At 40.4% G+C, this 11,461-nt stretch overlaps 1 protein-coding gene across 2 annotated transcripts; it reads right to left on the bottom strand.

The window, feature by feature from the left end:
- Nucleotides 1–8,855, bottom strand: acbd3 (acyl-Coenzyme A binding domain containing 3). Of its 2 annotated transcripts, none has more exons than XM_005454709.4 (8): nucleotides 8,452–8,855; nucleotides 6,935–7,076; nucleotides 6,571–6,711; nucleotides 6,152–6,310; nucleotides 5,732–5,906; nucleotides 4,728–4,974; nucleotides 3,871–4,155; nucleotides 1–2,544 (listed from the first exon to the last, which is right to left on the bottom strand). In XM_005454709.4, the coding sequence occupies exons 1-8, from the start codon at nucleotides 8,717–8,719 to the stop codon at nucleotides 2,330–2,332; spliced, it is 1,632 nt and encodes a 543-aa protein (XP_005454766.1). In that variant the 5' UTR covers nucleotides 8,720–8,855; the 3' UTR covers nucleotides 1–2,329. The 2 variants fall into 2 exon arrangements, with proteins under 2 accessions (XP_005454766.1, XP_013129699.1); XM_013274245.3 differs by having other exon boundaries at nucleotides 3,871–4,158; nucleotides 8,452–8,854.
- Between the last annotated feature and the right edge of the window lie 2,606 nt (nucleotides 8,856–11,461).

Here is an 11,461-nt window from a genome sequence, read left to right as displayed (position 1 = left end):
TAGAGATGAAGATACGTTTAATCAAGATTAAATATATGCCCAAAAGATCTTGCAAATCATAAGAGATCCAAACATTAAAACAATACAAAAAAAAATATGAAATTTTATGTTAAGGGAGTCTCGTACTTCCTACAAGTTTTGGACTTTCATTCGGGGTAAAATGCACGTGTCATATTATAGTGCATTGATTCGCAAAAACCCACAGCCTTCTTCCACATTTAAAAACCCATACATAAACATCATTTATAGAATTATTTACATACAAGGCTTAAACATCTCAAATCAAACCCTTTGATGAGCCACAAACTTAAGAAAAACAAAAAACATCACATTTGAGGTTACGGGGACTTTCTTGAATTTTAGGGCTTGTGTGAGCCGCAAGTAGTGACATTCTGTTGCACAAATGACTGACTGGATTTGGAGGCAGGAGTCATTAAATAATGATGCTCTGCAAACACTGGAGGGTTAACTGGCTTGCAAGATACTCCGCCTCGGTCTTTAAAGTTGCTTTGCATTTACACACACACACACACACACACAAAAAACCTAAAGTGTGATAAAGTGAAATCAAACGTCCTTGTCGCCCACTTGCCACGTTCGACAATCACTTTGATTCAGAGAGCACAGTTCATACAGCAATGCTCACAACACACCCAGATGTTGGGCACATATGTCATGTATAGCTGAAGAACAGAATGAATCTAAATTTTACATTTTCAGTAATAATATTAAAATTAAAAAAAACAAAAAAAACATTTAGATGTTAGTAAGCAACCATGTCACGCAGAACACAATTATATTCACCTCTTTTTTTTTTTTCTTTTTTTTTAATATTCACAATGCTTGAGATGACAACTCAAAGAAGAAGAAAGGAAAAAAGTAAACAAAACAGCGTTTTGTGTTGTGGATTTTCTACACAGATGTAACAGTGTGTCATGACCTAAAAAAAAAAAAAAAAAAAAAAAAAAAAAGAAGAAGGGTGGTTAGTTGATTTTTTTAAAGTTTATTGTTATGTGCGTGTCAGAGCTCTGAACAGGAAAACAGGAATGATAAAACAAATCCCCCTGCTAACATTGACAACACTAGCTCTTTCTTTTTTGTGAGTCTTTAATTAACAAGTGGTGAACGACACATATGATGAGGAACTGTCAACGAGCAACTTTAATAAAAAAAAAAAAAAAAAAAAAAAAAAAAAAAAAAACTCAAACGGAAAACATTTGTGGGAGAACGGAAATTACTCCTACACCGATTTGACTTTTATACTTCTTACAATGCGACGCTTCTGCGGGCGATAAGGCTTACAGCCATAAATTACCATGTGAATGATGTTTTGCACACCCTCCTTCAACACCCATGTTACTGAATGACTTCTTGCCGGTCCTTCATAAATGATGCAAGTTTAAAAAAAACACACACCCTGCTGTTGTAACCTGACTCTCGAAATAAGTATAAGAAACAGAATGTTTGCGAGAAGAAGATGAAAAACACCACTCGTTCCACTTCACAATCCTCTCAGATCTTCATACAGGTACGGTGGCTTTGGAAAAGGGGTGCCAGACCACTGTGACAACAAAAAGGATGAGCGGGTTTGAGAACCCAGCTGTTTAAATGAGTGAACACGACTTGGCAAAGACCAGAAGATCTCAGAGTAAAAGGCATAGTGTTATGAAGCACATCTTTAATAATAAATGGATTTCTAACATTGTCCTCTGTGTTCTCGTGGGATAAACAACCACCTTTTCCACTCCCAATAAAGCAAACAAACAGAAAAAGAAAGGAAAGAAAGGGAAACATAGGCTCGTGGAGCCACCAAGTTTCCACTTGTGGTTATGATAGCATCACTCGGAGCACAAGCAGCCGCAATGCCACCGTGTCGGACAGTGCTGGGCCGGGCTTTGGTGACTGAAGTGGAGCCCAGGGGAGGAAACTGGTGAAATATATCATGAGAGCAAAGTCCTACAGCTTGGTGTGAGTGCAGCAAGGACAGGTGGTGAATATACAACAGGTATACGCACTCCTCTTCCAAGGGCTCGATAACGGGAACTAGCATGGGTGCATCTTGGGTCACGCGTACACATACAGTAAATACATATTAGTCGAGTCTCCAGACTAGGACTCCAGATGTGTCTCTTTGTCTCCCTCTGGTGGTTTAATCCAGAATAAATCTGGTAGTTTCCTCCTTCGCACACACGCACACATACACACAAATACAGGCTGCCTTCACACAAATCTTCACCCTCCCCCCCTCACAAACACACACACGTACATACATATATTTATATATGCGAACATACACACTCCTTGGCTCCCCTTGTGTCTGTATTCAGGCTTATCTGGTATAGTAGACTCTGTAGTAAACACTCTTGGAGCGCCAGAGTGAGTAGGAGTTGTCGAACTTGAGCAGGTAGACTCCGCGACCTGGGTACTGGTGGCTGCCAGCGTACACCTCCTCATGACAGTCCCTCCGGTAAACCGGTACAATCTCATCCACCTGAGGTTTCCCTGCCTCCTTCTTGGCCTTCTCTTCCTCACTGGTTGGCTCACCTGAAGGTAAAAAAAACAACACATAAACAAAAAAAACAAAAACAAAAAACAATGCATTATTTGGGCAAACAATACATTTTGTGCTGTATGATTTTTCCATTACATTCCAAGAAATTAGCCCAACAGTGGGTATTCCTTACAGGTAGGAGCCTCCTAGTGTGAGAGGTAAAGAAAACACACTAGAACTTCAAGATGACAAAGCATCCAAACATCTAATTGGACTGTGTTCAGCACAATGTCAATATTATTAAAAAAGTCAATGTTGTTCAATAATTTGACTGCCAGTATTCAGTCATATGCTTTCCTGTATATGACAAAAGATAGGCAGGACTTTTGTTACAATGGGAAGAGTCAGTGGATAATTATAAGTGTAGGATAAGAATAAAATATTAATGGAAAACTAGTTACTAATCTGTCAAACAGGCTTATAACTGAAGCCACAGAAATAAAGCACAAGACAACACTAATTAGAGTATTGACAGCCTTCATGCAGACTTTGTGTGAACATGTACACAAGTGCATAAGCATCATGACAGACACTTTTTAAAAAAAATTCTCAGCAAATATTTTATTTTTCCAGTAGTTTTGTAACAAATAACTTAGCACTAAGTGATATAATCGCATGTCTCTCGTTCTGTGGACCAACTCCACCGTTCTGTTGTGCAGAGGGCAGCAGTAGTGTCACACAGTTAACCAGTTCTCAGCCTATTCTGATACGACAAGCATTCGAACTGACGGTAGTTCTTTTAAGCAAAAGGATGACCACCATCGCCAGCTACAGTCCAAGATACTGGAACTGGAGCGCCGTTAACCATGGGACAAAGTCCTTTTTGGAGAGGGATGATCAACCTGACCAACAAGGCAGTCAGCAGGGAAAATACAGGAGGAGAACAGTCAGGGTTAACTGGTTAGAGGTGACTAAACTTTCAAAATAAGAGTGTAGGTGTTGCCACTAGTAAAACACTGGGAGAAGACATTCCCTTATAAATAATGTCATTAATTCACTATATAAATTCCTTATATACTATATATAAAAAACAAAAACAGCTGTACGGCTTATACCCAACAGTGAAAGGAAACAGTCACAGTAATCGTTGACACAGTTGCCTAACCCTGGTTCGATCCTGGGGGGAGACAAATCATTGTAGGGGTTGTGTGGGGGCATCCAGCATGAATAATTAACCAAACCAATCATGGTATGATTAAGCGAGAAGCTTCAAGGCTGTAATGCATAACTGCTGTTTACATAATAAGAAGCAGCAGCTTAAAAAATGTGTTTAAGTACAGCAAGTAAAAAAAAACAAAAAACAAACAAACTACCCTCACCTTCATCATCTTCATCCTCATCACTGGACTCTGACACGTGCACGCTGACTGAAGCAGAGGCTGCGTCCGTCCACTCGAAGAAGACCCCAAAGCCGATGTCGTAATAGTCTGTAGCAAACTCCCAGAACAGGTACGAGCCGTCTTCATGAGTGGGAACACGCACCGTCACCACCTCGCCGCGCCCCACCGTGATCACGCTGTCTGCGTCCTGACGGATTTTCTCCTTGAAGTCCTTGATCTGTGGCCGTGTCCACATGGAAGGAGCAGCTATGACTGGTGGGGATTCTGCTGCGATTAAAAGGAAAGAAAAGACGTTATCTATTTTGCTATTTTCTACCAGTTTTCTTACAAAACAAACAGTAGATTTTCCAAATAAGTGATTCCCTTTCAGCATATGCAGACAAGCTCAACTTGGAGGAAACCTGTGTGTCTCAGAGCAATCAGAGGAAAAACAGAATCCATGTGCACAATAGCAAAGATTTGTTTTTGCAGGCACAGCTACTCCAGCTTAATTTATCATTCCACTGAACAGGAAGAAGGAAGTCATTTGGAAAGGGATATGTGTTTTGGATTCACACCAAGGACTTTTGCATATCTACTGTGACGTCTTTTACTTCTGTAAGCGGAATATGTGACTGGATGAAACCTAAACCAACACATTATTGTGTGTCGCTTGTTCCAGCTCTTCTGCCCTCCAGGTTACACCAACAAGGTCACAGCAGATAGGCATCATGTTTCAGGCTTGGCAGACCGCTTCACTGCTCTGACAGAGAGCTTACCCTGTCTGACCCCTAGTCATTAGCTGCTCCAATATTTCATGCTTTTATTTTGAGATGGATATAGAGCAGCCCACCAACCTAATAAAGGCCCATTCTCGGAGACCTCTTCTGCCGGCTCAGGCTCTGGCTCCCGATCCATACTCTCTGAGTAAGAGTCTGACTGGCCTCCATTGATTGTTGGAGCTTCTTCTCCAGTCTGTGGTAAAGCAGCAGCACACAATGGTCCTGCTGAGGAGGCGGGGATGGGTTCACCTGTGTGGAAGCTGCTAGATTCTAGGGTGCCCTGCACCATTGAATCAGACTGCTGCTGCTTCTGTAAGGCCGCCTAGGATGAGAAAGAGAAACCAAGAATCTAGTTTCACCAGGGCTGGGTTAGGGTTGGATAAGGTTATTAACAATTAAATTTCCATCTTCTGGCAACATTCTATATAGCTCGAAAACCAAAGGGTCTTTTTTTTCTGCTTTGCTGTATACGAGTAGACCTAGGGCTAGACTTTTAAACAACTGATTTGCTCAGTGATTTTGAATCTTAGTGTTCTTTTGAGGTTTTTATTTATCACACCTGGCTGTTAAAAATGGTATAATAAAGTCATTCAAGTCAAAAGGTTTAAAATATTTTTTGGCTTATTTTTCAATAACTCCTTTGCAATTTAACAGTTCACTTGATGTGGAAGGACTCTAAAGGGAGGCCGATGTCTTACAGGAAGGTTTTATGCATCACTCAGGATATTAAAGAGGACATGAATAAAGGTGTGTGCTGTCAAGACATATACCACCCAGTTTGGAAGGCTATTCATTAGCAAGGGATCTCTACACTAATTGAAACAACACTAAATCTATCCTAGATAATACAGCTGCTAGGCTCTGACACACATTCCTTTCAGTCAGATAATGAAGAGTTAATTAAGGGACTAATCTCAGGGGTAAACTGATCAGATTGAATTTGGGGCCAAACAAAGAGACCTGCAGGCAATCCTTCTAATCTATTCTAAATACTTCCACATTAACTGTAAATCCTATATATTGAACAATAAAACTCAATCAGTGAAAAGCCTGTGTTATGTTGGGATCCTGCATCCTACCTGTTGCTGGGCCAACTGGACCTGGTAGAGCTGCTGCATGTACTGCTGATAGTGCTGCTCCTGCAGCTGACGGATGAGGCTCATCTGCTGCTCAGGACTGTTTGGGTACTGCTGAGCAGCGTACTGTTGGAACTGCACCGCTGTCTGCGCATTTAATGCTGCCATTATCTGTTGTCTGGTTACAGTAAAATTAATGAGAATGGAAATACAGGAAACAGAAAACAACAGGAAGTCAGACAGATTTGTAGTGAGATTTTCATCTTTGGGCCAAGTGTCAGCACAGGACTAACCCTTGTTTTCTGTCTCACATTAAATGTGGAAATAAAGTGATTTAAAAAACAGATATAAATACAAAAGGAGAGGGATGCGTGATGATGCTTATAAGAAATAAAAAAGAAACAATATAAACACCACACATACTTCTGCTGCTCAATCCGTAGCCTCTCCTCTTCCGCCTGCCTCCTTTCTTCTTCCTCTCTTCTAAGCCGTTCCTCCTCCTCAAGCCTCCGTCTCTCTTCCTCCAGCCTCTGTCGCTCCCTTTCTTCCTCTTCCCGCCTTAGACGTTCTTCTTCTTCTCTCCTGAAGAAGAGAATTGAAAGATTTAAATAATGCAAATGGATAAAAATGCATAATTTACATGCAAACAAAAGCCCAAACTGTGAAATATACATGAATATCACGACATTCTAACAAGGTCAAATACTGTATAACCTATCCACCCAAACTAACCACAGCTTTTCAGCTTTTCTAGATAAATAGAGAGCAAATTGAGGTAGAAACGAAATTTAAGACACACTAGCAGATGAATGTTCCTTGGACAAAGAAGCTGATCCTCCCACCTTTTCCTCTCCTGCTCCTCCCTTTCGATCTTGTGTGATGTGACGTATGGGGCAAAGAGGTTACAGCATTTGTTAAGTAGCTTGACAAACTCCACCATGGCATCGTCCTTCTCCATGTTACCCAGTGAAGCCCACTCTTTCCTGCACACAGGTCAAGATGTGGACAATAATGGGTGCATTATTTATTTTTTTTATTTCATTCTGAACAGGATGATTTTCATCCATTGTCTGAATCCATTTTAAACTGTTAATGAGTAAAAATGCACGAGTGTGTATTTCCTGATACAAAGCAAAAATCACTGAGATGTCCACTACAATCCAAAGGTCACACACACACACACACACAGAAGTAAGCTGGTGTTACCTGCGGTCGTTGCCCAGGACATCAAAGAAGCCGACCTCTGGTGAAGCATCGGGATTGTAAGGACCGAGTAACACCTGTTTGTGCAGAGCCACCAGTCGAAGCTTCTCCTCATAAGTCGGGTGGAAGGCCTTTCCATCTTTATCTGAAGGCAGCAAAGTGGAAGCAATGAGTTTGCAGGCAATTCTGTTAATGTCCACCTGCAGTGAATACTACAGTGCAGCTTGTGTGCACAACAAGGTAGTAAAAATTCCCGCGTACAGGAGTGTTATCTTCTTGTGCCAAGACTGTAAAGCATAGATACTCCTAACTGTGCTCTCCCACTCTAAACTTTTCAAGCTTCCTTGGGGCTAAAATCATTAAGAATTAAACACAGAGATAACATTTGTCATACCTAAAACTTGATTTAAGGTGAGGCAAGAGGGAGATTTAGGTAGCTGAGTTAAGCAAGTTGAGCAAGTAGACCTAACCCTGTCTGACACACTGACAAGAAATACAAAGCCCAGATTACTATCACACAGAGTGGCAGCCAGGCCCCAACCTGTTTGCACAGTCATCACAAGTGTTCTGCCATAATACAAACAGCACAAATGCCCAGTGTTCAATACAGCTTACACTTGTGTAGGATGACTGGAAAGTATGGACACAGTATCTTGCAGGTTTTGTGGCTTTTGTAAAGCAGACATATAGAACTAGCTAGAATGGTCAGGCTGCAGAATAGCCACACATATCACAAACTTTTCCAATTATTCAACTACTTAAGGTATTTCAATATGCCTTAAATGCATCCCAGCATGTCTGGAAGGCCTAAAAATGGCTCCCAGAGCACACATAAAAGTAGTACTACAAGTAGTAGCAGCATAGGATCGGTAAGGATACGAAAAGGCAGGTGCAAAAAGAGTCAAGCTGTCACATAAACCCCTCATAGACTGAAAACGTGGTGAACTGCTTTTAGGGGTGGTGAGCTAAAACTAGGCAGCAGTTGTATCCTCAGAATAATAATTCCTCCAGCACAGCAGGAACTTGTCATTGAGTACTTTGGGAGGAAACAAAATCTTTGAAGGCAGCTGCCACCTGATGCAGTCCCGCTTCAGTCACAGCAGAGGGAGGGTGTGTTTAAAAGCTTCTGAACACATCCCAGAATAAGCTGTCATTCAACTGGAATGGAAATCTTCCTCAATTGGTGGACGAAGAAATATGCAAACTGGTAATAAGTATGGTTACTCCTCTTTGGTCCAAAGACAAAAACCCAGGAAGGAGACAACAGCGGCAAATCAGCTGACACAAAGGGGCTACTCAGAAGTGCCGTGGTTGTTTTACCCTTTAACGGCCAGCAGCGTTAGACACTAGTTAGCCGTGAAGCTAATGTAACACCGAGGCTGACAGCAGTAGCACCAGTCCCGGTGGTGACAGCTAGCAGCTAATGCTAGCAACCTGCTAGCCTGAACCAGCGAGCGCCACACTTTAAACTGTTCGAGCAGCTTTCTCACCGCTTGGCGATTGAAACAAACATGAAGTACCTTTAAAAAATTTAAGGGCCATTCCGTACAGCTCCAGCAGAGGAAAGCCCCATTTCCTCTCTATCGCACATTTGGCAGTCTCTCCATCTTCGCCTTCAGCGCCGCCCGGCTTATCTCTGCTGGGTTCCGTGGGTATGGACTCCGGTTCTTCGGCCTGGCTCTGCTCGCCCTCCGGGTCCGGAGTGAGGGTGAGGCCATCGATGGAAACTTCGAGCCGGCTAGAAGTAGCGCTGTCGAGGTCGCCGCTCTGAACCTCTGTCGCCATCATGTAGACTGTCAGCTGAAGCAGCCACGTACCTACTTCCGTTTCGATCTACCGGAAGTTCCGGTTGTTTTTTCTCCCCTCGCCGATGTAAATAATGACGAGGTCTTACCAACAGATAAAAAGACTTGCCCAAAAACAAACAAAAACAAAACCCCCCAGCATTTTATTAACCGTCACGTACACTAACGGACACATGTAAAATTAACACGTATTTTTAAATATGCAATAGATAAATTGTCTTTTTTTTTATCGATTTTCCATGTTTTCCATATAATGATTTTATTTGTAACAATATTTCCATGAATAAACAGTTAAAGAGAAAAAGAACATTTTACTTGAAGGTACCTTTATTTAACATAAATATGCAAACTTTTATGGTTCTACAAATATGTTAAAGATAAAAAACATCACTTAAAATATGATAAAATGCAATACCCGAGATAAACAATTAAATCTTTTATTGTGTGTCTTTTATTATGCTTTTATAGAGCAAAAAACACTATCTTTTCTGATATTATTTGGTAAATTAGACACTTTTTATTATGTAAAACATGTTTTACATAATCAAAACGTACATTAAATATAATTTAAACTCTTGGAACACGTTTTTGTAAATACAAAGTAATGTACTGTGCAAAAAAAAAACAAAAAAAAAAAACAAACTTCAGCTACTGTTCCGTTCTTTAATTTTGCTAGGAAAATGGGAAATAGATGACTTGTTGAAACATTTCCAGCACTGAAATACAGTATGTAAAGCAACAGCAAAGTCTGTACAACGTTAATGAGCTTGAATGTCAATAACCGGTATGATCATCCCTATTCTTCAACACATTTTGAACTCACTTTGTCAAGCTTTCTTGCAATGTCTTTAAAAAGTCTTTGGAAATAGTTATCCAGGCTTCTTGAGGAACATTCAGATCTCTTCTTTGGATGTGAGGAGCTATCCGGGTATGCTCTTACTGCACTGGCAGAGTGTTTGGGATTATTATGCTGAAAAAATAAGCCATTGCCAATCGGATGCTTCCCAGTTTTTTTTTTCAGTTTTTCGTTGTTGTTGTTTTTTGGTTTTGGTTTTCAAAACACACTGCACAACATGCTGAAATATGCCAGATTTTCAGTTAATAGTTCTTTGGGAATGGTGCAATAATAATAATCTTATGTGTGTGTCAAACTGTGTTATCTTGAGCATTTTTTGTACATTCCAGTTAAGAAGAGTGAACAAATGGTGTGTTTCTGGAACTGTTAAGTGCCTAAAAATAAAATTTAAAATCAGTTCTTTGATAAGTTGTCTGTTATGTGTAGACACAAAATTGGTTCATCCCTTGACTTAGGGGCCTTTTTATTATGTCGGAATGATTCACAGGTCAGTGTAAAGTGAGTTCAAAAAACAAACAAAAATCACTAACCCTCTGAAAATGATCAGTAACAAGGACTGGACAGAAAATTAATGAAAAAGCGGGCAATGTCCAAAGAAAAGCTTCAAAAAACCTTCATAAAGCCTGGAGAACTATATATATACTATGCTATACTAATGTCACCAATGTTTATTTGTAATTAGCTAATGATGATTGCTGCATTTGCCCAGGTGAGTAATCAGTGGAGCTCTATGATGAAACACACCTAATTGCAGGTACATTGACAGTGAGACTTGGCCTATGCTTTGAATAATATTTATGCACATTTTGAATGAGCACATGTTCTCTAGCTCCTTAAATTATCCTTCAAATACACAAATATTGTACTGAAATACATAATAACAAGGGCCCATTAGACAGGTGACATTTTAACACATTGCTGAAAACCCGTGAGAATACTTTGCCTGTCTGTCTGCAGGGTAAATGTATAGTGGCCAAGTCAGACTGTGCCCAGTCTGTTAGGTGTGAACTTGCTTTTGTTTTGAGGCTACAGAAGCAGCAGTATTAATCCCCCACAAGAATTTAGTCCAGCGTTTGCTTGTAGTCCAGCCTGATAACTACATCTTATCAGTATCAATCAAATTAGATCTGCTTTTTAATCTAATTACAGTGTCCAGTGTCTGTCATAGGCTGCCAAGCTAAACAAACTATATAACATACCACAACAGCTAAGGTAAAGCTGCAAGGAATTTGCATGCAGTTGCTGTACTAGGTTAGCATTTCTAATCTACCATGGCTTGTCTTCACAGATCAATGTTCAAAAAAATAATAAATATATATAAATAAATTGTCCATGCTATGATCTCCAGGTCCATCAGAAGAGTGTCACAAAACATCAGGAACTTGAGGACCCAGATTTTTAGCATAGCAATGTGGTCTGTGCACAAGGGGCAATACCCAATTAGGGCCCCCAGACAAAGCACCCTATGAACTGTGAATGCTTTACCCAACAAGCAAATCTTATTTGAAAAAAAGTAAGTGTCGAAGTACAGAGATCAAAAAGGTTAAGATTACCGTTGCGCTGCGGCAACAAAAAAGACACACATTAAATATGCACACACAAGTAAACATGGAGCTAAAACGATCAAAGTACATTTAAAAAAGGGAGTAGAGCATGTGTTATATCAGAGTCCCCTGGTGCTCCGTCATTATTGCAGATGTTCATTAATAAAGGACCCTGCACCTCCATCAAGAGTACAGATTAACACATGAAGAGTCACCTAAAATTTTGGCCTGCCAATTTTAGCTTGGGTTACTCCCCAAGAGTAACCAATGCGTGCTCTATTTTAAACACTGATAAACACATTGCCAAATTTGCACTACATTCCCC

This window comes from Oreochromis niloticus, linkage group LG15 (assembly GCF_001858045.2).
Source record: "Oreochromis niloticus isolate F11D_XX linkage group LG15, O_niloticus_UMD_NMBU, whole genome shotgun sequence".
Classification (NCBI taxonomy): Eukaryota; Metazoa; Chordata; class Actinopteri; order Cichliformes; family Cichlidae; genus Oreochromis; species Oreochromis niloticus.
This window is presented reverse-complemented; position numbering and strand designations above follow the sequence as displayed.

Excerpts from the sequence above, each read along its gene's own strand:
- acbd3 (XM_013274245.3), bottom strand. The coding sequence starts at position 8,719 with ATGATGGCGACAGAGGTTCAGAGCGGCGACCTCGACAGCGCTACTTCT. Across the intron at positions 6,311-6,570 it reads GAGGAGCAGGAGAGGAAAAG|GAGAGAAGAAGAAGAACGTC; the intron begins GTGGGAGGATCA and ends TCTCTTCTTCAG. Across the intron at positions 2,545-3,870 it reads TGAGGATGAAGATGATGAAG|GTGAGCCAACCAGTGAGGAA; the intron begins GTGAGGGTAGTT and ends TTTTACCTTCAG.